Source organism: Neolamprologus multifasciatus, chromosome 12 (assembly GCF_963576455.1).
Source record: "Neolamprologus multifasciatus chromosome 12, fNeoMul1.2, whole genome shotgun sequence".
In the NCBI taxonomy this organism is placed as follows: Eukaryota; Metazoa; Chordata; class Actinopteri; order Cichliformes; family Cichlidae; genus Neolamprologus; species Neolamprologus multifasciatus.
Window position 1 is genome coordinate 22,937,848 of NC_140450.1, and position 24,341 is coordinate 22,962,188.

The following is a 24,341-nucleotide window of genomic DNA, read 5'->3' on the forward strand; positions in this document are numbered from 1 at the left end:
GACTGCATGCGTGTCGAGGCATCGCAGCACTTTATAAAGCGGGAGCTCCCGTGGGCCAGCAGAGGGCGCTGCTGGTGAGTGCTTTCACTGGAAGGCACGCGGTCATGGAGGACCATAATTAATGTTATCCCACAGAGCAATCATCAATATTCCTTTAACCTCTGGGCCACGGTATGTGAAAGGATAGGGACCTCACTTGAGCTGCGTGGTATGTCTTTGATTCCACGTGGTGCTACGGGCCCCAGTGTTTAAAAGCGTATGCTTTTAATGCAACAATGAATGTGTTTCATAATATCCCTCTTTCATGAATACCATCTTTTTTCCATAAGAGATTCTTTACAGTTCTGTTCAATGTGCAGCTGAAGGGAAGCGAGGCCACTACAGCAACTGATCAAAGGAAAGAATTATGAAGGAATAATAAATACCTTGGCTTTTTTCAATCACAGTAAGGCAGCCAGCACACAGGGAATCTTTTATTCAAGAATTTTTGCAAGGTCACCAGGCCAATTCATTTTTTTGGCTGACATCTAGGCTTGGGTTCTACAAACCACAGAAATTTGAGGTCTGATTTTTAGGATTTGGGATCAAAAGGTGGACGCTGCAATGATGATGAGAATGTCGCCATTCATTTCAACACTTCACACCATATCTGGGTTTTTTCCGGAGAAAGATTTGAAAGGGAAAATAACCACAATGTCTCGTATTATAGTCATGCTCTGAGGAAATAGCTAAGCGCACAAGCAGCAGAATCTGCCATTTTACAAAGTGGCTTCACATTAAATAAAATGACTTTGTTGTGCATCATCGCCTAAATAGTGCCCATAATGTCATAAATCTTTGCAAATCTTGAAAACAAAGTCTCTATTTAGAGGTTGTGACAGTGACAAACTGCAAGGCCACTGGCTCATAATGATGTCTGACTGTCAGCCCAGGCTTTCATCCAAGAGGGAAAACAGCTTGCCGTTATAATGGCAACATCAGCCTCATTCTGCCTATATCGGCCCGGGCTTATTCTCATCTCTCGAGCATGAAGTCGCTGTCATTATGAGGACACTGTAAAGCATCATCCACCATCATGAGTATCCAGAAACTGTCCTGAATTAGAGCTGCAGTGGCTGCTGGAGACTATTCCTCAAATGGTTTTTAAGTGGAAGTGTATATTTCACCTGAAAATGGCAACCTTTTGCCTTTCGTGCATCTATTTCAAATACCAGAGCAATTTCATCCCTTTATTTTAGCAGAGAAGCAAACAGTAATTTCTCACCAAAGATCGCATGCATAAACTGGATGAAGGCTACAGTTGCTTGAGTAGCAGGCTCGCGAGGACGAAGGCATTTATAATAAAACAAAAAAGGCATGAAATCAAGAAAGAAACATTAGCAGTGGATGTACTGAATAAAAAAAAACAAATGTGAAGTCTTATTGAGGCTTCATACTATGTCTATCCACAATAATGCAATGTGGATAAATCCTCCCCTCGCTTTCTTTTTTTCTTCTTCTTCTTGACATTGCATGATTCAGCTCCTCTAGGGTTATTTAATTGCTCCATTCTGACTTCATAAGGCATTTGCAGTTTTATCGCGTTTTTTTTACACAATTGCATGCGTCTATAATTGTGCTATCTTTTATAAATAGGCTCATACTTATATGCAGTGCAGAGCGAGAGAGCGTGTAGACAGATGTATGCAGAGATGTGCGTAATCTATATGTCAAATAACTGGGCTCCCACAACACGGCTCAAGACCGTGAAGATGAAGAATGACAAATCTGGATATAGTAGACATGGTTCTCACTACTGAGGGAAATCACTCCCTATCTTTTAGAAGTGTCTCTAATATGGTGAATATAGATGATATCGTTATGAATTCATGGGATATGAAATAATGATACAGATAACACTCAAAGTTAAGGCAATAACTTGTGCTTAGTGAGACAGCAAGGGGGTTCAGAGTGAGTTACTGCTTACTCTCGTGGGTCAAATAAGAGCTCAGAGAGTTGAAAGCTGTCACCTTGACAGCAGGGAAGACAAACTTGAATGCTAGCATGTTTGTTTATTGTGTTTCGTGTTCTCCTAATGACTGTTGGGCTCTACCCACATGAATCTGGCACATTTGGCCACCAAAGTGTTATCTATATTGTACCTTGAATGAGCCACGATGGTGATTTTGTCTTTGTCATTTGGTAAATTGGATGGAGATTTGCTTCAGCTGCGTTTTTGGTTAATGAAACATTTAACCCAAGATTCATTTGAGTGCAAAGGTCGCTGGATCGCTCTCTGCTGGTCGCTGCCGGTGGAGTGAGCACTAATAAAGTTGAGCATCTCTTATGCTCACACTTGCACGCACGCACACAGGCAGGCACTCGAAAAGGTTAAGCATGACTGATTAGATTAGGAATTATAGGCTAATTAATGTGTATCTTGGGAGACATGTACAGCATGCTTATTAAAAGACACAGCTGCAGCTGAGCAGAGGAACATGACAAAAATGTAAGTGATTTCAATTCCCTGTGTTAAATTATTTCAAACAGCAAACTATGGCTTTATCCCATCCTATCTTATTCCACTTGGTGAAATAAGAGACACTGAAGATGAAACCTCTGCTTGTGTACCATACAGCCATAAATTATTTAAGGTTGGGACCTGCTGTTGCAAATTACCTTTGCAAAACTCTTGACTAAAAGTCGATTTTAGTCAAAGGGAAAATTTGTATAGTTCATAATATAGTTGAAACGCCACAGCTTCCAGCTGCAGAGCCTAAATTCAGTTCAAATCAGCCCATTCAAATCAATGTAAGAGGGAAAATTGCCAATGAAATAAGTATCATTAAAGTCAATTGTGCCGAGACAAGTGCCGCTATAGTAGGCCACTTCACACAATGGGTAGAGTCTGTGTATTGCACTGTTCTGTTCGGCTCGTGGCTTAATAGAATGAAATAACAAGCCACTCTATGCAAAGTCCTAAATGTTAGTGTTTATGTGTATGACAACTTTGTTTGGGGTTTTGTTTTGGATGGACAACACCAAATTTCTGATGTGACCTCCGCTAGACTCTCTGGAGGCTATCGACCAGTTAGTTCCATTTGTTTTCCAGGCATTTCAGACGTTGTCCATTTCTATCACATTACTTTGACAGAAATTGAATTTCCTCTGATGCATTTTTATGTATCCTAAGTGCTGTTCTGTTCTCCCTGGGAGTATAGCGTTTCCAGTGGTATGATGATGCAAAAACACTTTAACCGAAAAAAAAAAGGGAAACATATTTTATTTGAATGTATGCACTGAAAGGAAAGCACAATTTGAAATTCTTACAAGAGATCACGAGGACACACAGAGGACAAACTATATCAGTGTTCCGATGCCATGCTGGGCTCTCTGTCTTGTTAGCCTCCTAAAGATTGCCATCTTTCGAACAGTAATGGCAGCACACGGTGGGGACATGCACCTATTCCCATCAAGGAGGCACAAACAAATGGCATGAGTGTGCAGTTTTTCCAAGCTCTTATTTCTTTCTGTCTTTTACAGTTCAGGAGTTTTACAGGGAACGACATCGACAGAGATTTTCTATTTTGTGGATAAAGTGGCTGGTTGCTGGTTCAATTTCAGCAATTTGCCACAGAGTTGTAGAGAGTGGCAAATCTAGCCCATCTCGTTAAACACACCATGGGTCCCATATGGGATATTGACAGGGACCTCCGCTCTGCCCAGCTCAGAGAAGGTCTTGGCATCCAGAACAAGCAGGAAAGTACTTTTCTCCTGGAAACAGATACAGAGGAGGAAGATTATGTTATTGGAAGGGGGAAAAAAAGGTCACAGATCTCCCTTCTTGCTATAATGATACTGAGAGTATAACAAAGTCTGTTTGTTATTATGTATATTTTTTCCTCTATAAATTTCCTTGTATACACCCAATTTCTGTTTATATTCTTCATTCGTTTTTTATATGTGTGTGTTTTCTTTTCAAATTCAGTTTAGATCCAGTTAGTTTCCACAATGGGTTTTTCAATTTAGCTTTTATTGTTTAAAAGTGTTTAGTGTAGTATTGCCACAGGCAAGATTAAAGAAACTCAGAGTAAGCATAAGAAACACTCTGTGAATGTAAATGACTCACAGTCATATAGACGTCACCGTGTGGACTCAGGTAGCACATTTTGGTATTATTTTGACTACTTTTGGCCCTTCTGGATAAGTCTATGGCACAGTCAAATGTTGTGTGGGCCACGCATTTCTTAAAATATTATAAAGCACATGGCATCTAGCCCCACACTCACCCTGGTTGGATCAGTCAGGCTAGCCTAGAAGAAAATACAAATGGCCATATCCGGGCCACGTACATTTTCACAGTTGTCTGCTCATTTTTATTGTGTTGACAAACTAATTTGAGCCTTTTTTGTCTGTAACAGTGACGCACAAATACCATAAAAGGTGAATATCTCTCTCAGATAAATGGTTTCAATTACTTCTCTGGGCGTGATGATGACAGACAAGACAACTCCATCATCTTCCTCAGTAGCTTTAGGCGAAGCAACAAAGACAGGCTCAGACGGGTACAAGCCGGGATAACGCCACGCCTAGACAGGGGAAGATCACATAAACATACCCCTTACTCTCAACTTTTTCATGTTAGAAAACCAACTCACACAACCTACTGCTGCCCTCGCTATGATAAAGAAACAGAAGTAGAAATAGCTTTGATGTGGTAATACCCGGCTCAGTTAACAATGAGGTTTCTCTAAGTGTACCCTTTGACTGATAGAAAACCTTAAGCTCCTTGGTGTGGACATCCATCTTGAGCAGGGAGTCACTGAAAACATGTCCAAAGCCACAGGAGTAGAAGTAGCGGTAAGGCCTGCCATTGAACTGGTGATAATTGATCTGAGGGAACTCAAGACCACCGAACTGCAGCAGCTCATCATTGTGAAGCTCCTCGTGGGTCATGTAAACCTGCAGGATGAGGGTTTTGCTCAAATCAGTGCAAGACTTTAGCCAAAAATTGAGACATAGTGACAGACATGATTTCCTTGGTCCTGCAAATCAGTACAGCATTGTTCTCTCTGACAGGGAAATGAATGGATTCCTGCAAAAGGGCCAGAACATCCATTAGTGAACAATAAATGAATTTCTCTTCATTTTACTTTAGAAATAAATGTAACTTCACGTGCAACGAGCAAGCAATATTTTGCTCAGTTTTCTTTTATCTTTTTTTCTGTGACTTTAACAGATGTTTTTCAGTTGCTGCATGCACTCTCGCAACAACAACGGAGGACAGTGTCACACAGGTAGTCATGACAACTAAAAGATCACATTTTTCTTTCAGCTTTATTCTGCTGTAAGAAAGCGTTGGAGAGCGAGTATGCGTGAGGATACATAAGCCGTTAAACTCTAATTATTCACTTGAGTAGTGGACACATCATTTTTATCTGCTGTAACTCATGAAATTACTCTCTTGCAGAAAGTAACTTTCATCACGCTGGATAATTGATGAGAATGTGTGGGAGTAAATTGGTTGTATTCATCATGATTATAGGCCTCCGTCTTCACCTGTTCCCAGTACAACCAGTAATGTATTGTTAAAAATATTACTACTATAGGCAGGAAATGCATGCTATTGGCTCCTACCTCTCCAGGTTTTGTCATCCTCGCCGTGGCTTTGCAGTTATGCAAAGTGATAAGATTTTCATCTGCAGGAGTTTGTTCATCCACGGTCAGAGGCAGGACATATCTTCTTGGAAGGTTTCTGCACAATGAGTTATAAAACTGCCAAAAGAAATCAGAGGGATATGAAAAAAACCCTCCCAACTATCTGTGTTTGAATAAAAGGTGCGACGCAACCTCGGGAGCAATCACAGCCAAACAGATACAAAGTACTGTCACAAAACCATGTTCCTATGTTTTGATGAAAGTAATACACTCCACCACATTTGAAATCACAGATATTTCCAAAGTCTATTTCTTTGGAAACTGACAAATAGGAAGAAGAGGAAGAAAAAAAATAAGAAAACATCAGAGGCAATTGAACAGTCTATGCCCAAGAAACAGACAAATCCTCCACAAATCCTCGCTGATTCATATTTTAGGTTTCAGGGTGGATGAGGGTAATGTTATGAATGCAAAACAAAATATTAGCTGAACAATGATGGATACAAAAACACCATTATGTGGAAGTCACTCGTGTTGTTGTTTTGGTAAAAGCCAGCATTTCAATCTGAGCTGTTCACTGATAACAAACTAACAAACTCAAGGCATTTACCTCGTCTATTTCCTCTCCTGAATTTCTTCGGAGGTTCTCCAGCGTGAACTCCCCAATGAGCTCGCCATCGTCCCCACAGCACATGTCCATAACCAAGAACCCACTGTCCTCAAAAGCGTTAATTTGATGGAGCGTAAACACGGGTCCTGTATAGTACTTCACTTCACTCTTCTGTCAGACCAGAAACATCAACCAGTGAGGACTCAGATTCGTACAATATCAAGAAAATAAGACAAAGTTAAAAAAAAAAAAGACAAACGAGGTGATGTGCTGTTTTTTCACAATTGAAGACAAGCTCCCTGCTTGGCACGAATGTTATTGAGTTGCACCTTATCATTTTGAAAGTTTGTTATTATATGCTTAATGGGTATGCTGTGTAATGAGATGAAAAAATTGAGAGCAACAACACACGAGGAAAGGCTACACCATCAGAGTGTAGTTTCATCAAAATAAATATGAAAAAAATGTAATAGTGCATGAAGAGATCAGCTTACAGCTTTCCTTTTTTTTCCCTGTTCCAACTCCTCGGCAGCTGGTTGTGATTGTGTGTTTCCTGTTTTACCCTAGATTGTATACAGTAAATATGCATTATAATATATCTCACCTTTCCGGTGTGTCTGTTGACCAGATGGAAGATTGTTGCATGCTGAGGCTCCCAGGTCATGACTTTGCTAAAGCTCTTCCCCTGTATTTTGTACAGCATGAACTTCAGCAGGTCTATCTTGATTGGCTGCTCGACAAACACAATATAGTTCTCCGACATGACTAGAGAGGGAGGCACACACAGTAAGAAGTGGCTGCATTAAAAGACACATAAAAGATTTAGCTTGGTGTCGTGTGCATGGTTTAACAATGAATTCTACTGTTTGTTGCAGGTGTAGTGTAACTAATCAGTGCTGTTTTGGGGAAACTAAGACTAAAACTCTCACGTTATTTACAGACTGGTGACAAAATACAGGAAAAACTAGCAAAAATCATATTGGTAACATGAATGCTCCTTGGCATGGGTTCTACCACTGCTGTGGTGCTCTACTGGAGTGACAGGATACAATTCTTTTAAAAGCACCACCTCCGCAACCATTTTGTCAAAACTCATTGACAAAATAGCATTCACATAATTTTAATATGTTCCTTGAAGAGACTATTGCCATATAGATGGAAGTGTTTATTTACAGGATAAAGGTAAAGAGCCCTAAAAACAACTTGTTTTAGATTTGAAGCTACCTTAGAAGACAAGTGGACCCACACCATGCTGGGAAACACCCCCACGGTATAACAGAGCCACCAGATTTCTACCAATAGGTGTTAAAGGGTCCTGTTTTCCCTTTAGTTTATCAACCATCAGTATGTACCTGCATGTAACCGGAACATTAGGTTCAAGTCTAGCACCAAGACATTTGCTTTTGCACATAAACACTAAACATAAGCATCCAGCAACTCTACCAAGAGATGTGGTGCGCAACCTGGATTGCTAAACAAGGTTCCCACACTTGTGGGACTTCTTGGTGTCTGAAAGTCTGCCAGCACATGGGTGGGCTGCCAGTAATATAGACATAGATATAATCAGGGAACTGAAGCAATGTAAAAGCCAAGTGGGGCAAGACTGGGTTAGAGCAACCAAAGGATGAGGCTTTCATTAGCTAGTGTCAGCTTAAGTTTAATTATCAGTAGCTTATTTATGAACTGTTTGCTTCAGCTGATTGTTAACATCTAATCATGGTCTGTGTAGTCATATTAACCCAACTCGTTTTCACACAGTCATTAGCCTGCTAAACCTTCCTCCACAACAATAACCTTCACATTGCATGCAAAGCTTTTTATGATATTGACGTTACTCACACGCGGTGTTTGTTTATGAGAGGAATTTGTTCTCCCCGCAGATCCTACCCCTCATCACAATTTTCACCAAATATGGTTTTCCATAAATGGTCAACAGTATTCTTATAGATCTTTTACAGATATCTACACTCACAGCCCCATAGTTAGGTTGGCCTGTTCAACTGCTTGTTAACTTATCAGCCAATCACAAGGCAGCAAAACATTCAGTAGTTCAAATCAGAATTAGGAAGAAAGGTGATTTAAGTGACTTTGAATGTGACATGGTCATTGACGGGCTGGCCTGTTTTTATCAGAAACGTCTCATCTTCTGGGACTTTCCCACACAAGCATCCAAATAGTGGCGATTTTCTGAGGAAAATGTCAGAGGTCAGAGGAGACTGCTTCCAACTCATAAGAAAGCACCAGTAACTAAGATAACCACTTATAAGCAAAGCTTCTGTCAGCTAAGAACAGCATGATGAGGCTACAATTTGCACAGGGTTACCAAAATTGGACAAAAGTCTCAACTTCTGCTGCAACATTTGGACCGTAGGGTCAGAGTTGAGTACAACAGCATGACAGCATAGGTCCAGCTTGTCTGCATGAATGATTCAGGCTGATGTCAGTGCTGTGGAATATTTTCATCACACATATTGGGGCCCTTAGTACCAACTGAGCATCGTTTAAACACCACAGCTTGTCTGACATATTATTGCGGACCAAATGTACCCATCTTCTGATGGGTGCTTTCACAAATTTCTGTCATCTCTCAATCTGGTTTCTTCAATATCGTAATGAGTTCACTGTCCTCAAATGAAACCCACAGTCACCAGATGTCAATCCAGTAGAGCCCCTTTAGGATGTGGAGGAATGGGAGATTCACATCATGGATGCGCAGCTGACAAATCTGCAGCAACTCTATGATGCTGCCATGTCAATATGTAGCCTCTAAGTAAACCTCTAAGTAATGTCTCCAGTATGGAGGCATGGGGCACATGACACAGGAGGTCTAGTTTTCCACTCCAACTTTATTCACCTCCAGACATTAACTCAGCATATTGCATCCAAACACAACAGAACCCCACCTCCAGGCTTGGGTCTGAGTGGAGCCTTCTAGTGGGTCGCCACACCAGAACCTTGTTGACTTTATGCAATGAAGAATTAAGACGGTTCTGGAGGCAAAGAGGGTCCAGCCTGGCGCTAGTTAGTTGTAAGTAAGACACCGGTGAGTGTGTAGACAAGCAGAAGCTGAATAACATTTGGACAACAAACAATGAAACATTAACATGCAAATTATAGTTGTCTTGTTAGCAGTCCTGTCAGATTTAAGCCTTGGAAAGAACTACAGTAAATACTTTGCTGAAAAAAGTGTGAAACTTGGAGGTAGAATTAAAAAGAGGAGAGATACAGAGAGTTGAAAGGAAAGACAAAGGAACTGTGAATGACAAAAAGGAGGGCGAGACTGGAATTAAAATCAGTGATTAATAAGAGCATTAAAAAGTTTCACTGAAGTAGATTCACCCAGCCAGTGCTGGAAAAAAAGCAAAAACTCTCCCAGAATTCATTAATTTCACTTCAGTTTACATCCAGCATGCAGACAACTTTAAAAAGCGAGGAGTGGGGAACTCTTTATTATGCTGTAGTGTGTTTCTCACCAAAGCTGTGGAAATAGGAAGGCTTCCTGGGATCAGCTGCAGGGATGGAGCAGATCACTTTGGCTCCACTCAGGTCGGCTGAGTTCTCCATTGCTGCCTTCTCCTCAGGAGGAGGCACACGGATGATGTTGTAGAAAAATCCTAAAGAATGTCCAAAATCACCTTGTGTTATTAGGCTGACTTTATTTCAAAGCGTAAACCCACAAAGATACATAGAGACAAACCTGAGGACAGAACTTTAAAGATCTTGAGGTTTATCTTTAGCCGGCATACAGACAATTTACAAGCAAGGACCACTCCAAACACCACCCCTATTTCATCTCTCATCTTCATCATCAAAAAACCAGCAACAAAAAATATTGATAGTAAAGATGACAGATGAACTGGAGTCAACAAGCCTGAAGTCCTCTTTGAGGATCAGTGGGAGTTCCCGGGAATGGCAGATTCATAGAGTGCAAGAGTATAACTGGCAGGCTTTGGAAGACCAGCGACCCTTGATTAAGTGATCTGGAAGGGGAAGCAGATGTGGTTGTTCCAATCAGCAAAGAAATACTAAAATACTAATTCCAGCGAAAGTGATGACTTGACAAAAATGGACAAATTGGGCAGGCAGAACTGTGGGTCAGTACGAAGCCTGAAAGGTGAAGCGCAGTGAGATTTAGAAAACTGAAGAGACTTGTGAGCAATTAGTGCAGTAACTTTAACAAACCACTGCCTTTACTTAATATTATGACAGTGTAACTCTCCTTAACTGAGAAAGTAAGCACAGCGGTGAAGGTCTGTTGCACAGAGACGGTGGCCTGGATCAAATGGATTGACGCGCATGTGCCAGGTGGTTGTGCGGATATTCTGAACTGAGTGTGATGAAGATGAAGAGGACATCAAAAGTTAATTGGAGACAGTGAGCGCTTGAAAGAGGCTTTTGACGCTGAGGTAATGATGCAGATAATGATGATGCAGCTCAGATAAACTTTACAGTACTCATTTTAACTAACAAGAGCAGACCGGCATGGAAAAAGAAGAAACATGTCGAAAACTGGAAAAAAACAGGCTGAAATGGAAATGAGAAGATGTTCTGAATGTAGCGTGGTTAGACAAAGCATAAAGGTGGGAGCTGCTTTGACCTGTCATCATTATATTAAATACAGTTGTCAGAATGAGTGAGAATGGATTTCTTGCCATCCATGCCCTCATAGGAGGACTGCATTACTATTGAGTAGATTGCATAAAGTCGAGCTGAGGCTGATTTTGACTGAAGGTAAAAGGCTGTTTAGTATAGAACCACCTTCTGCCATAACACCCAGCAAAACCAGCAAAAGTAGCAGCTTCTGTGTGGAGTCGAATGTTGCTGTTTGTGGGACAGTTGATCCCAAAAAGAAAATGCTATTTAATGCTGACATGGGGGGGATTGTCAGAGTCACACAAGCTGTCAAGGTTGATTGTAACAAGAAGCAAGGGTGGGGGGTGATGCAAGTGAAAGCAAGTGAAAAATGAATGAGTGGCCCCGAGGAACTATGCACGTGTTGAAATCAAAGTGACTCCCTAAAGGGCAGCGGTTGATGTTTGCTGCAGGAAAGGGTAAGAAGAAAATATTTGGAGGAGGCGACTGAAGCGATTGAGTACTTTGATGGCAGGAACCCTGAAACCAGATGGTGCAAAGTATTGCTTTGGAGAACTCAGAAGATGAAAGTTGGAGAGAAAATGGACCAGATATGGCATTTTATGGTTGTCAATAGGGCTTTACAAGGCTTTGTAAAATTGTCACCAGAGATTATCCTATTAATACCTGGTATATAACACCCACAGGGAGCTTACAAACAGGAGATTATTGTGGGACCACTGTTGGAAGCAAATAAACGTGTGCGCGTGTGTGTGGCAAGTGGGAGGATATAGATGCATTACAGGAATGTGGCTTTTGGGGTGTGAACATCATATAAATTCCAATCATAGCTCAACATAGTAAACTACTGAGAAGGAAAGAGCAAAGACAGGTTACCACTTCTGCTGTATGAGTTGCCCATGTTGTACGTGGAACCATCGCGGTCGTAGTGTGGATGGGCTGAAGCTGAGTTGACAGCGATATACTGACTCCAGTCCACCTTATAAATAAAATAACACACACACCATTGTGGTCATTGACCTCGCTATAGAAAAGTTGGAAGATGAAGTCAAAAGACACATTTCTCACTGACTCACTTTTTCTTTTGTCTCCAGGCTTTGTGGATTTACTCTCCTCATGTAGTTGGTTTCTGTACTCACGTAATAGTCCCCCTTGTACTTGACGAAGTTCACATTGGCATTATCTGTTGGCTCTGGGAGACAAAACATATCAAATGCAGCTCTTTAGCAGAGCACTTTATGCCATCCTTTTGATCCCCATTCCCTTACAGCATACACACGACTAGATCCAAACTCACAAATATTGACTTGTGTTCTTTTTACCTCAATAAAAAACACAATGTAATGTCCCAGCTTTCATTTGTCTGCAAAAGCCTTTTGCTGTGGAGTCAAGGACCTGGGCGCTGAAGAAAGAATATCCATATATACTTTTCTTCTCACATATTTTTTTGTTTGATTTTTACTTTGTGCTGGTAACCTGATATAGTAAATGGTGTAACACTGTATTTGGCAGTGGCAGTGCTACAACACTGCAGAAGCAGAGTACACGCGGGGAAATGCAATATGTAAAGAAGACGCACGTACTCGGAGTCTGAAAGCGTGACAAGAAGCGTGCAAAGATGTTCTTGCAGGGATCAGGCATGGCTAATGTCCCAAACTCTGAAACCACGATGCGGTTCTTCTCTGAGTTTTCGACAAATGAGTCACTCCTAAGGAAGCGGCTGCTGTAAGTGACATTGCCCTCACGGATGTGGAACCTGTGCATCATGGCCATGCCATCAAACCAGTGGGTGTATCTGAGAGCGAAAAAGAGAATTAATTTCCCCGCAGGATATTCATGTAAGACAAAGTAGAGGGAATGTTGTGAGAATTATGAGACAGAAGAGAGTGGAAAAACAGGATTATTTGAGGAATTGTTGTCTTATTCAACAAACACTGAGGGAAAACTATCTTTTCAATCTACAGTACAGATTGTAAACTACAGGATGTGGTAGATTGTAAACTACAGGATGTGTTTACAATCTACCATGTTTTTTTTTCATAGTGTTCCTCAAATACCTGTCTGTTCCAAATTCAAATTTCCCAGGACCATTTCTCAGAAAGCTCCCATTGATCCAAGGTGGAATTGTTCCCTTTATGGTTGTAGGGATGGGGTCGGGGGTTTCCTCTGCAGAACGGACCAGAGGCGCCAAGCACTCGAGTCCACTGGCCTGTGGACATCTCTGCCTACTGGATACTGAGGGAGGAGAGAAGAAGCGCTGAAAGGCTGGTAAAGCACATTATAGTATACACTGTGCTCTGTATTACTGGTCGTATGCACATAGGTGGGTAACATGTTGCTGCACACTTGCATTTCTTAAACGACTCTGAAGGAGAAAGTGAGGTTAGATCCTTTCCATAAACCATGTGATGACATTAACTGGGGGCCTTGGATGTGACTAATTAGCAAACCTTTATTTATTGTGAGATAATTGTGTAAACAACTCCATCTTGTATGTCCTTTGTTGGCTCTTCCGATGTTTGGTTATCCTCAATTCAAACATTTAAACTCTGCATGTGAAGGGAAGTGGTTTTGTGAAACATTCATTATCTCTGATAGGAGACGGTTTGTGCTTTAACAGCTCCTGCTAGTATGAAAACACGGCTCTCCGGGGTCATGCACTACAAATGACACCTGCACTGCCTGTCTTATCTGTTATTCAATAACCCATTCCTGTTCGCTACTTCATATCTCTCCTCATAATGGGAACTGTAAAATATATATGAGAGTGACGTGATTAGCAAAAGCAAAACACTCAGGGTTCAGCGCGGGGCGCCATGCTGAGCTTAGCGTACAATATCGCAGTTTTCCTGACCACGTTATTGCGACAAATCAGCAGAGCGAGAATTTCGCTCATTGCTGTCACACGAATACAACAGGCAATAAAAATGGGAATGTGTGATGGGAGATATAACCACAGTAGGCTTTAACAATCTCTTACTATGTTGATTTGGGTGGGTTTCGAATGTGATTACAGCAGCATTGCAAATGACGCTTAAATGTGTGTCTGTCATTTTTAGGAGGCTATTTTCTGAGCTTCCTACTGCTACATTCAAAATTAAGTTTCTTGAAAACAAAACAGCAGCACTGTTGTTGATAATAGCTTCAGGTATTACTTTTTTTTTTTTAAATATATATTTCTTTTTTTTTCTTTTCTTTTTTTTGGGATAAGTGCAACAGTAGTTTATTTGCAACAGCTATTTCTTTAATGAATTGTTTCCCTTCTAGCACCAACAGTACAGTCAGGATACAAATGAATGACCTCGTTAGAATTTGCTGCTATAATCCTGCACATCTTTTTAATTTATGTTCTTTTCTTTTCTTTTTTTTGTCACTGTGTAGGGGCCTGTCAGCCGCTCTTTGAGTTAACAGCTGAGAATGACTAAAAGCTGTTAATGAGACATTGTGCATATTCGTTTACCAGCTCTGCTTCAGCAGTCCTTGGAGCAGGAACAATACAAAATGCCAGCACGTCTTTTTGTAACTTGCAGCTCTGATTTCGAAATGCAACATTATGACTAGCAGGCCTAACTGCATTAACTGAATGCGCACCTATATTTTGTGTGGAACTGTATGGAAAGGCTTTTTTTTTAACATTTGATGCTATCAAACTGCCTCTCTTTCGTAAAAGGCAGAGGCAACAAAGTCTAATAGCGCCACATATCTCGACACATTTGTTTTCTTTATTGCACTTGAGATTTTGATTTACTTCTGTTCTTAGTCACGGGTAACAAAAAGCAGCCTCTTGTAAGGGCTTCAAGGTTTTAGTGTTTATGTAGAAAACAGGCTGGAGTGAGCTCAATTCACCAGTTACTAAACGCAGAGCTATTACATATTTTATAATGCAATAAAATATATCAGGTAAAGAACGGGTTCAGTCCCATTTCATTCTTCTTACGCATATGTGCACATCTTCTGGCTACATTATCGGAAAGAGGTTTCTACTCACAGCTGCGTGTTTGGGGCTCTGCGGACATGGCTTGTTGGTCTGTGTTTGAGCAGAGAAATACACAGGATTTATGCAGTGCGGGAGACAAACCTTCAACCTTTGGACCCTTGTTAAGTAACTGAATCCACGCACTAAACAATACAATACTAGCAGAATACAAGTCTAGTAAATCATTAACAAGTGGAGCAGGAAAAAAGCAAAACATGGTCATCTTCATAATATTTTAGCCTTGATATCTTAAGTTTAGCAAACAGACAAAAAACATTTTCACTATTTACCTACATACAATCAAATGAATGAAATGAAATGAGCTGCTCTGGGTGTGAAATCAGTCAAAAAGGATAAGCTCATGAACTGAAAAAGCCACGTAACGTTATGATCCTGTTTTCTATTACTACTGTAAATGTCTGTGCCACTGCCCATAGTGAGAGCATGTTTACTGCTTTCATCTGATCCTGTTCTGCTCTGCATAGCTTCACATAATGTGTGTTTTCCAATGAGGTCAAGGTCTCTGTGTATTTGTACTAAAATCAAATTATATAAAATGTCTGTAATCACTGTAAATGTTATTATACGTAGCAGTAGGTTGCACTGGTTGTTATCTCTTTCATGTGGACTGATGAAACTAGAGATTGCAATACACTGGTGCTGACTGCAAAAGTATGTGTATAAACAAAGGTGATGAGGAATATTTTTGGTGTAATTCCAGTGGTAGCTGCATGTACGATGTTCCACTCTTGCTCTAAAAAGACTCAGTGGCACAAAAAATAAATTACTCCGAACTAACGTGCAGATACGAGTGCAAAAGATGTTTTGGGAGATGTTTTATGCAGGAATATGCAGCATGTTTAAAATGCCATGTTTGATAGAGGCTATGATCTATTGCAGCAGTGAGTGTAAACTGTAGTGACATAAACATACTGGACACAAATGCAAAATTAGGTGAAGAACATATGAACGCTATAAACAGATCTTAATAGACGGCACCAATTCCCACTACTCCTCTTCATTCTAACACTGAAAATGAGAGAACAGGCAAGTATGTGCAAGACCTGTAAGACCAGTTGGGTCATGATGTGCTCACGAGAATGAATAAAATTAGTATTCCCCGTCCTGGGAGTATTAAAGCACAGTTAGCAATGGAATTTAAACCCACAGTAAACAAAGACACAGAAATAAAATAAACATGCAACAATCAACCCAAACGAGAAAGCAGGGAAGGGCTTCTGGTAACATCAGCATCAAAGATAAAAGCAAATCAGCAGCAGACAGCCGACAGATTTACTTGAGCCCTCTGGCTCAAAGCACTCTGCCTATGGCAACTAAGGCAGCCACTGGAAAGTATAGCTGTGTATTTTTTTAAAGGCAGGAAGCTAAACATTTGGGACATTAGTGGGTTCAGACTGGGCTGAACTATTGCTACAAACCAAAAGACACACTCATACAGGCATTATACATACCGGTAACAGAGGTATGTAAGAGAAAATTAGTTCAAAAACCACACAGCTGGCTGCAGCCAAAAGCACACAATAATATTTATACATTACTGAAAAATGTCTCTTGTTTGTGCTACTTGACAACGGCAATGGCCAGTGCAGTGTTTACTGCCCCAGTGTGATACAAACCAACCATAAACCTCGCACTCGGTGTCATTCGGAGTTCAGCTGCACTTCTGATGGGGGGAAGCGGTCTGAACTGTATCTGTTACAAACCCCCAGGAGTGGGGTGAGGAAAGGGGGGTTGGGTGGGGTTCCAGTAAATGAGGTGTTGTGCTTTCCTCAGCCATAAAAGCAGTGAGCCTCGTCTCGGCACACGACAGGCTACCTTCTAGTTTGTATAAACAGGCGTTAGTGGTAGGGAGTATATTTGGGTGATCAGAGGTTTTGGGCTAAATAAAAAGGCAGGTAAGAGTTCAGGTCAGGTCTATGTGCTTTCCTACAGAAACTATATTATTATTCATGTGCATTTTTTAACAATCCCCCCCCCCCCCCCCCCCCCCCCCGTTCTGTACAGCTGTATCACTTCAACATCCACCTCACTTCATTATCTTGCCACTATCAAATTAATGAATACAAGAGGTTTAATCAGAAACTGGAAGGGGAAAGGAGGCATCTGCTTTGGACACTGGCTTGTAATAAGTATAACAATGTTTTTTTTTAATTAGAAGAGTGGTTTTAATTAGATTTCAAATAATTATATATATAAATACATATGATAGCTGTAGAGGAGTTCTCACACACACACACTAAGGTGCACTTACACTCGCGCCAACACACTCAGACATGCACGCAAACACAAGCACACATAAGCCGGGGATGTCTAAGCTTGTTTGCTGTAGTTGCCTTTCAAGTGTTTTTTTTATTTCTTCCCATGGAGAATTTGCTTCTCTTGTAAACTCTAAATGAGCAGCTGTAACCCAACTTTTAAGCAAAGTTGTTTCTGTAGGTTCAAGTGTTGTTACAAGTTGCACATGTTCATGGCAAAGGTGTTCTCAGTGGAGAACAAATATGTCTTACTATCACTGTCAGTCTCCAAGTCTTGTCTGACCTCTTTTTCAGACTCTGGAGCTTCACAGAAGTTGATTTTCTGAATGACTCACATTACAAATGCATACATAATCAAGTACAGCATGATTTTCTGTTATTCTTCTTTCTTTCTTTCCTTTTTTTTTTTTTTTTAAATAAATGACTATAGATCAGTTTGGTGTCTAAGCAGATAAATTGTCCCATCTAGTGGTGAACCAGGAAACTAAATGATTCACGAGCAAGAAGTCCAGTCTGCCATCTGAAGTAGTGTGACATTGATTTTGATTACAGCACAGTGTTTGCTTCAGGAAGTCTCAAATGTAAGACAGGACTCCTGTAGCCTAAATAATTTCTGAATCTATTTCAGGTTCTCTTATCAGAAGCATATGAACGCCGACATCTTTTCTATTTTCTATTTCGATTCTATTTCTCAACACTTTTTTTTGCTGCAAACTGGCAGCAACCGCCAAACTTTTTATTGTGCCACATAACAGTATGTAAAACCTACCTAGACAGATTTAGTGTGTCTGCCTGCTGAGTCACCCCAGACTCTTTCATATCTCAGAAGTTGTGTCTGTGTCCTCCAAGTCTCATAATTTATTCAGGTTCTATCCATTCATTCAAGTCATCGTAACGAGGTGGGTTGGTGTTTTCATCAGTACATTTAACTTCACAACAGCTGATATACAGCATAGCTATAGCAAGACTGTTCAAACCTGAAAGATGCTGAGCTGACATATATGCTCATACATATGGCCAATATGTTCTGACGCTGCAGAATTTGCATTAGAGCTGTTTGTGGTGTAAGAAAAGACTGTAACGCAGCCATCAATATTTTCTGCATCAATGACAACATCTGTTTCTCATAACTTTGTTGTACTTTACCTTACTCATGCTTCTTAATTTGATTTTTTTTTTTTTGCATGTGTGTGTCTGTGTTTCATTTCTGAGAAAACAAGCTAGTGCCAGATGTCGGCTTCCCATGGTGTTATGCAAGCATTTAATTCCAGCTTTCAGGGAAAAGGTTTTAATCACAGAAAGTGTAAAGGTGACTTTCAATGCAGAATCATAATGCTACAGAGGTGAATGTACCTTCAGTATTTACAAACTTAAACGCACTTTCCTTTTATGAATAAGAAAACTCTTGGCACTCTTGTGCATACATGGTTTCTGTACATTGTACCCGTTGTAATCCTACAGCAAGGCCATGGGAAATGTTCCTGAAAACACACCTGTGTGATCCGTCAGCCACGCAGACAAACACTGGCCCTCTTTGCCATTGGTCCATCTTCATCCCGGAGAGGTGCAGGCAAACCAATGGTAGTACGTGTTGCTGCATTCAGAGCAGGCGTTGCCTGTGGGGGAAAGTTTAAAAGAGAACGTGTGTCCTCTTGTCCCTCAGCAGAAGCATCAATCAACATGATCCCCATTGTGCTGGCCTCAGTGTTCATTGCTGGCGGTAAGAACATCTGGCATTTTCTAATTCTGTGTGTAATTGTTTCTGCCGTTTTGCAAGTAATGTAAGCGCGGATACGTGCCTGCTCATTACCACACAGGGAGCTCGCCCCCCTGCGGTCCTTTATCAAAAAGAAAAATTATGCCGTTTAAAAGTTTTTCCCATGTCTCTAAAGCTCACTTCTATCCCCTCTTCGTCCAGCCCTTGGGTGTGGTACACCACCCATTCCGCCCCTGACTTCCCGTGTGGTCAACGGAGTCGATGCCAGGCCTCACAGCTGGCCCTGGCAGGTAGGCTAATATGTACACATCTGTCTGTGTTTTTATACTTACCGGCAAACCTCATGGGTAGAGCATCTGGCTTATTTGTTGTCATACCCAGTGGCTATTGGAAATCCTCTAATTAAAAGAGTGGCTTTTGAATTTAATCTGCCGACAGTGCAGTCCATCTATTCATCAGCAACCTGCTGCTTATACTCTGTCCTTTTTGTTGTCCTTTCTTCACCTCCAGATCTCCCTGCAGTATGACAAGGACGGCGAGTGGAGGCACACTTGTGGGGGAACTCTGATTGCTGCCAACTGGGTCATGACTGCTGCTCACTGCATTAAGTATGAGCAGCAGAGGAATACAAAAACACAAAAACACAACCACCAGTGGACAAATTAAATTCTGGTCCCCAACCCCACATTAAATCCTGTGGGAATTCAATTCAACCAATCACCGCACTATTCAGCTATTTGCACGAACTCCTCTGTCTGGTAGACTCCAGCCTTGACATTCTGCTCTCTCCCACAGTACCGCGTTGTCCTACAGGGTCTATGTGGGCAAATACAACCTGGTGGAGGAAGAGGCTGGCACCAAGGCTATCCTGCCTGAGAAGATTATTGTTCATGAGAAATGGAACCCTATCTTTGTGGCCTTCGGGTAACACAATCACCACCTCACAATACTGAGAGCAAAGACAGTCTCCTACATATAGTACATCATAATCTCTGTAAAAGTGTATCAATATAGCGTATGGGAACAGGGCTCGAATTACATTTACTTGCTTCAGTCTAAATCATATCCATGAAGAATGTTGACATTTTTATTCATGTCAAAAATCTGCTGAGTAAATGAGAAAAAAAGACTGAACTATTTAAAAATACTATTATATTGGTTAATTTTCTTTAAAAAAAAAAACCCAAGTTGACTTTTTCCTGCAATAGAGTTCAAAGATTGTAAAGATTGTAATTGAATACATTAATTATTCAGTATTTTTAGACATACAGTAATAGCAAACAGAAAGGACACAGGAATACAGACTGTACTCTTTCCCATTATCTTATCTGCCTGTGTTTCGCTCTCTTTGCTTTTTGCTCTGGAGGATGATTTTAAATTGCCTGTCAGTACGAACCCCTCACACAGTCTCTCTCCCTCTGTCTCTCTTGCAGTAACGATATCGCCCTGATCAAACTGTCAGAGTCTGCAACTTTGAGCGACCAGGTGCAGTTGGCATGTATCCCCCCTGCTGGCACTGTCTTGTCCAACCTCTACCCCTGCTACATCACTGGATGGGGAAGACTGTACAGTAAGTCACTGTTTAAAGAAGGCCGAGCTATGTTTATGTGTCTGTTGAGGTATTTACTTTGTTTTTTGTTTTTTTTCTTAGTTTTGTATCTACGGGATATTTTATTGTCCTTTAGAGCATTTAGTGCATCTGTGAGATGCATGGATTTATAACGAGTTGTGAGTAAGCATATCTGATTGGGGTAACCCGAGGAAACCTCCAAAGTTCAGATGAAAATCACATGCATGATATTTTTTGCTGGAAGTTTTAGGGAGGAGGATTATTCCTAAATTGAAAAATGTGGGTCAGACAGTGAATTTGACGCTTTAAGAAATGCTGTAAATCAGCTTTGACTGCAGGCCGGTGTATGTGGATGATGTAGGCTCTGCCTGTGTGTCTTAGCCGGAGGCCCCATAGCTGATAAGCTGCAGCAAGCTTTGATGCCTGTGGCAGACTATGCCACCTGCTCCCAATCTGACTGGTGGGGTATCGCTGTAAGGACCACCATGGTGTGTGCTGGCGGAGATGGAATTGTGGCTGGATGCAACGTAAGTTTGCACTGTGTGTGTTTGTGTACATGGGAAGAGCTGTTTTCTATGTGTTGTATGTGTTGAAAACTCAAAGCAAATTTGAATGTAATGTGTTCAACTACAAATATACACAGGTAATCACATTTTTCAGAGATTTTATGTTCTAGCTGACAAGAACTGACTTTTTTAAAATAAAAAATTTCAATCATAACTATAAACAACAGTCCTGATTGCAGTTATTTTCTGCCATACCATAAAATAGTTTAATAAATTGCACAAAACATTAGATCTTCTCTATCTACTTCTATGTCTATTCCCTACTTTCTCCAGGGTGACTCCGGTGGCCCTCTGAACTGTCAGAACGCTGAAGGTGTCTGGGAGGTGCACGGTATTACTAGCTTTGTGTCCGCCTTTGGCTGCAACTATGAGAAGAAACCCACTGTCTTCACCAGAGTCTCTGCCTTCAACAACTGGATTGACCAGGTAAAGGAGACATGCACACGCACAGAACCACAGCTGCTTGTAAACGAACATCTCTTGTTCTAATTCTTTTTCCTCTTTTCCTATTTTAAGTAATGACTTCTTCCTTCTTGCAGGTTATGATGAGCAACTAAGGAAGACGGCAATAAATACATTATTAAAGAAGACCTGGAGAGCTGCATGTATTTTGTGTGTTATTTCAATACCCATCACATTAAAGCACACTCGGGTCTGACAAACTCGAATCCAAATTTCATTTTAAAAGAGAGAGAGAAAAACAAAAGAAAGAAAACGAGAGAAACTGGGCATCTCTACAGCAAATTATTTTACCCTGTTCATAAAAGTTTGCCAGGCATGGAAACAATGTCACCCGTCGTCCAGCAGGTGTCCTCGTACACTCTTGATAGGTTAAATTGGTTCTGACAGCTTTCCAAAGCAGGATTCTGTGTATTGTTTACGCCTGGAACAAACGCAGGAAACACAACATATTTCCCTCAAATAGCTCATTGTAGTCAAGCATGTGATTCATAAAAATAAATATGCAGTGATATTTTAAATAGCAGCTTTCATATTGAGAGTAAGTGACTGATATTTGTTGTGAAGAAGAAGAAGAAAAAAGAATCTATTAATCCTGCGAGAACCTGTCCTGGTTTGATACTCTATCCTGTATTTTCAGCACAGGGGACCGCAATACTCTGCTGGGAATTTCTTCATTAAAAACAGTGCTCTGAAAATGAAGAAGGCCAGAATGAAAAAAAAAAAGTTAAGATTCTGTCTTTTGTTTATGCTGTGATGAGATGATAGAAGCAGTAATGAGAGAAAGATGGGGTTGGATTGGGTTGGGAGGGGAAGATTTAAAAAAAAATTAATTGCTTCTCACTACTGTCTTTTCTGTTTCACTCTTTCTTTCTTTTCTCTCTCTCCCTCTCTCTGTCACATTGGCGAGACACACACATACGCACACACTTATAAGCTTTGGCAGGTTAATGGAGGTAATGTGAACGCCTGTGACACATTCATTAGACATGACACGTCCTGCAAGAGCGAGTAATAATTTGTGTGTGTGTGTGTGTGTGTGTGTGTGTGTGTGTGTGTGTGTGTGTGTGTGTGTAAAGAGCAGACAGAAGCACAGACATGAAGACACTGTTTTGCTGCATATCCATGATTCTCAGGCTGTATTTGATCTCATCTCTGATGTAATGAATCATACATCTTTTGGGGCTTTCACATGAAGCATCAGCCTGTGATCCATTCTAATTATTTCCTCCAAGGTCCCATGTAGGCTGAGCCTACACTAATGTAGTGATCCTTAAAAATATACCTGATAAGGCAACTCTAAGGGTATACCAATTTTTTAATACTAAAACCCACAGATTACAAATATAATTGTTATTCATTATTGTAATAATCAAGCTAATGTAGCTGAGGAATGTCACAACATCAAATCAGCTATAGATAGTTACACATGACATGACATGACATGAATGGACTAAAAATGTAATAACAACTAGATGAAAGCAATAAATCTTGACTATTATTAATAAAAACTTTCAAACATGACAGGTAGCATGTGATGCTCCAGGATGAATCACATCTTTAGCACATTTGCTGCTGTATTTAATTCCATTTTAATTCCATTTATCAACTCTTGTAGCAGTTATTACACTGCCATCCCCTGTTCAGTACTTGAAATATAGCTTAAATGTGCAGCAGTGTATGAGCCACTGATTAAACTACTGCAGTCTGGATTTGTTCCCCTGAAAAACTTCTCTGTGCAGCCGGGAGTGAGAGTGAGCATGGGACCACAAAAGATTTCTTTGTGTCTGTCTGAACTCTGGGTCAGGACAGCTCCCTCCCATCTTTCACACACACACACACACACACAGACACACACATGTGGCTTTCAGTCTTTGTGAGGACACACAGTGACATTCCCTGTTGCTCCTTACCCTTTATCCCTAACCGTCACAATTACCAAATGATCACCCAAACCCTAACATACTCGGCACTGTTGGACTAAAATGCCCTCACTTTTTCAAAGATGTCCTTCATTCCAAAAAAGAAGGACGGACAAGTGTTTACACACATACCGTGGATAAGAGGGAGACCGAGAGAATAGAGCAGAATCCCCCAGGGACACCCTGCTGTTGTGCTGAATACCAATGAGGAAAATGGAGTCAATGAATTTAAGGTCTGTGTGGCTTCTGCTCAGCTGCTTTTTAGCAGGTAGTTGTGACTGACTGCAGTTAACCAACTACTCCTAATCCATATACAGTAAAAAAAAAACATTAATATTAGAATATAGCTGCATCTTTATTGTATATCTCTATAAGTAAAGCATATTTTTAACAACACTCTCAGATTGTGTCAAAAGATTCTTTCAAACTGTCCTAACTTCTTTGCAAAGTTCCAGCAGCTAGACCAAAGTTCTGTCCTTTCATTCAGACCAGATCTCTGTGATTGCATTGCACTGTCCTGTCACTGATTGTTTAGGCTGAACCTCTTGCACTGTGCACACACTAGATCTTCACCGTTGTGACGGGGGGAAAGCCCTTGATGGGATGTTCCAGGAGCGTTTTTATAAATAGTCTGTAGTAACAGGCTGAGGGAGGGGAGGAAAGGGGAGGGGCAGGCGGGGATGACGAGCAGCCACAACGACAGAAGCATCTCCGCTCTGTCGCCCTGCGCCTGTCAGCAGTCAGTCACTAACCGACTTGATTACAAGTCTGAAAGTCCGCTAGTGACCAGGCCCACTGGTTGCTGCTAAACTACGCCCCCCGGGCTCGCAGTTTGGTGACCTACTTCGGGGCAAAAGTTACCTTTTTTTTTAGAAATGTCGCGGCAAACTTGCTGAAGATTTGGTAGTCATTCCTTATAATCCGTTTTGCTCTTGGGGTGCGCACCAAGACAACAAATGCGTGGACTCAAGGCTTCCGATTGGAGTGTCAGGTAGGCTGCTGTATTAAGTGGTTT

The 24,341-nt window shown here is 41.0% G+C and overlaps 2 protein-coding genes across 2 annotated transcripts; one reads left to right on the forward strand and one right to left on the reverse strand.

Moving 5' to 3' along the window:
- Positions 1 to 117: 117 nt before the first annotated feature.
- On the reverse strand, positions 118 to 15,003 carry bco2l (beta-carotene 15, 15-dioxygenase 2, like). Its single transcript, XM_085181464.1, has 12 exons — positions 14,829 to 15,003; positions 12,898 to 13,075; positions 12,424 to 12,635; positions 11,917 to 12,032; positions 11,717 to 11,819; positions 9,721 to 9,861; positions 6,852 to 7,012; positions 6,248 to 6,418; positions 5,617 to 5,754; positions 4,759 to 4,941; positions 4,458 to 4,568; positions 118 to 3,753 (listed from the first exon to the last, which is right to left on the reverse strand). Exons 1-12 carry the CDS (start codon positions 14,854 to 14,856, stop codon positions 3,637 to 3,639), a joined length of 1,659 nt encoding a protein of 552 aa, XP_085037590.1. The 5' UTR covers positions 14,857 to 15,003; the 3' UTR covers positions 118 to 3,636.
- Positions 15,004 to 18,690: 3,687 nt separating this feature from the next.
- ela3l (elastase 3 like) lies at positions 18,691 to 21,533 on the forward strand. The gene is made up of 8 exons (XM_085181481.1): positions 18,691 to 18,812; positions 19,011 to 19,099; positions 19,320 to 19,417; positions 19,605 to 19,733; positions 20,243 to 20,379; positions 20,761 to 20,906; positions 21,219 to 21,371; positions 21,485 to 21,533. The coding sequence occupies exons 1-8, from the start codon at positions 18,773 to 18,775 to the stop codon at positions 21,500 to 21,502; spliced, it is 810 nt and encodes a 269-aa protein (XP_085037607.1). The 5' UTR covers positions 18,691 to 18,772; the 3' UTR covers positions 21,503 to 21,533.
- Positions 21,534 to 24,341: the final 2,808 nt, after the last annotated feature.

Coding starts and splice junctions, on each gene's coding strand:
- bco2l (XM_085181464.1), bottom strand. CDS start 14,856: ATGTCCGCAGAGCCCCAAACACGCAGCT. Junction 13,076..14,828: donor AGAGCCCCAAACACGCAGCT/GTGAGTAGAAAC, acceptor CTCCTCCCTCAG/TATCCAGTAGGCAGAGATGT. Junction 6,419..6,851: donor TCAACAGACACACCGGAAAG/GTGAGATATATT, acceptor CTGGTCTGACAG/AAGAGTGAAGTGAAGTACTA.
- ela3l (XM_085181481.1), top strand. CDS start 18,773: ATGATCCCCATTGTGCTGGCCTCAGTGTTCATTGCTGGCG. Junction 19,418..19,604: donor ACTGCTGCTCACTGCATTAA/GTATGAGCAGCA, acceptor TCTCTCCCACAG/TACCGCGTTGTCCTACAGGG. Junction 20,380..20,760: donor TGGATGGGGAAGACTGTACA/GTAAGTCACTGT, acceptor TGTGTGTCTTAG/CCGGAGGCCCCATAGCTGAT.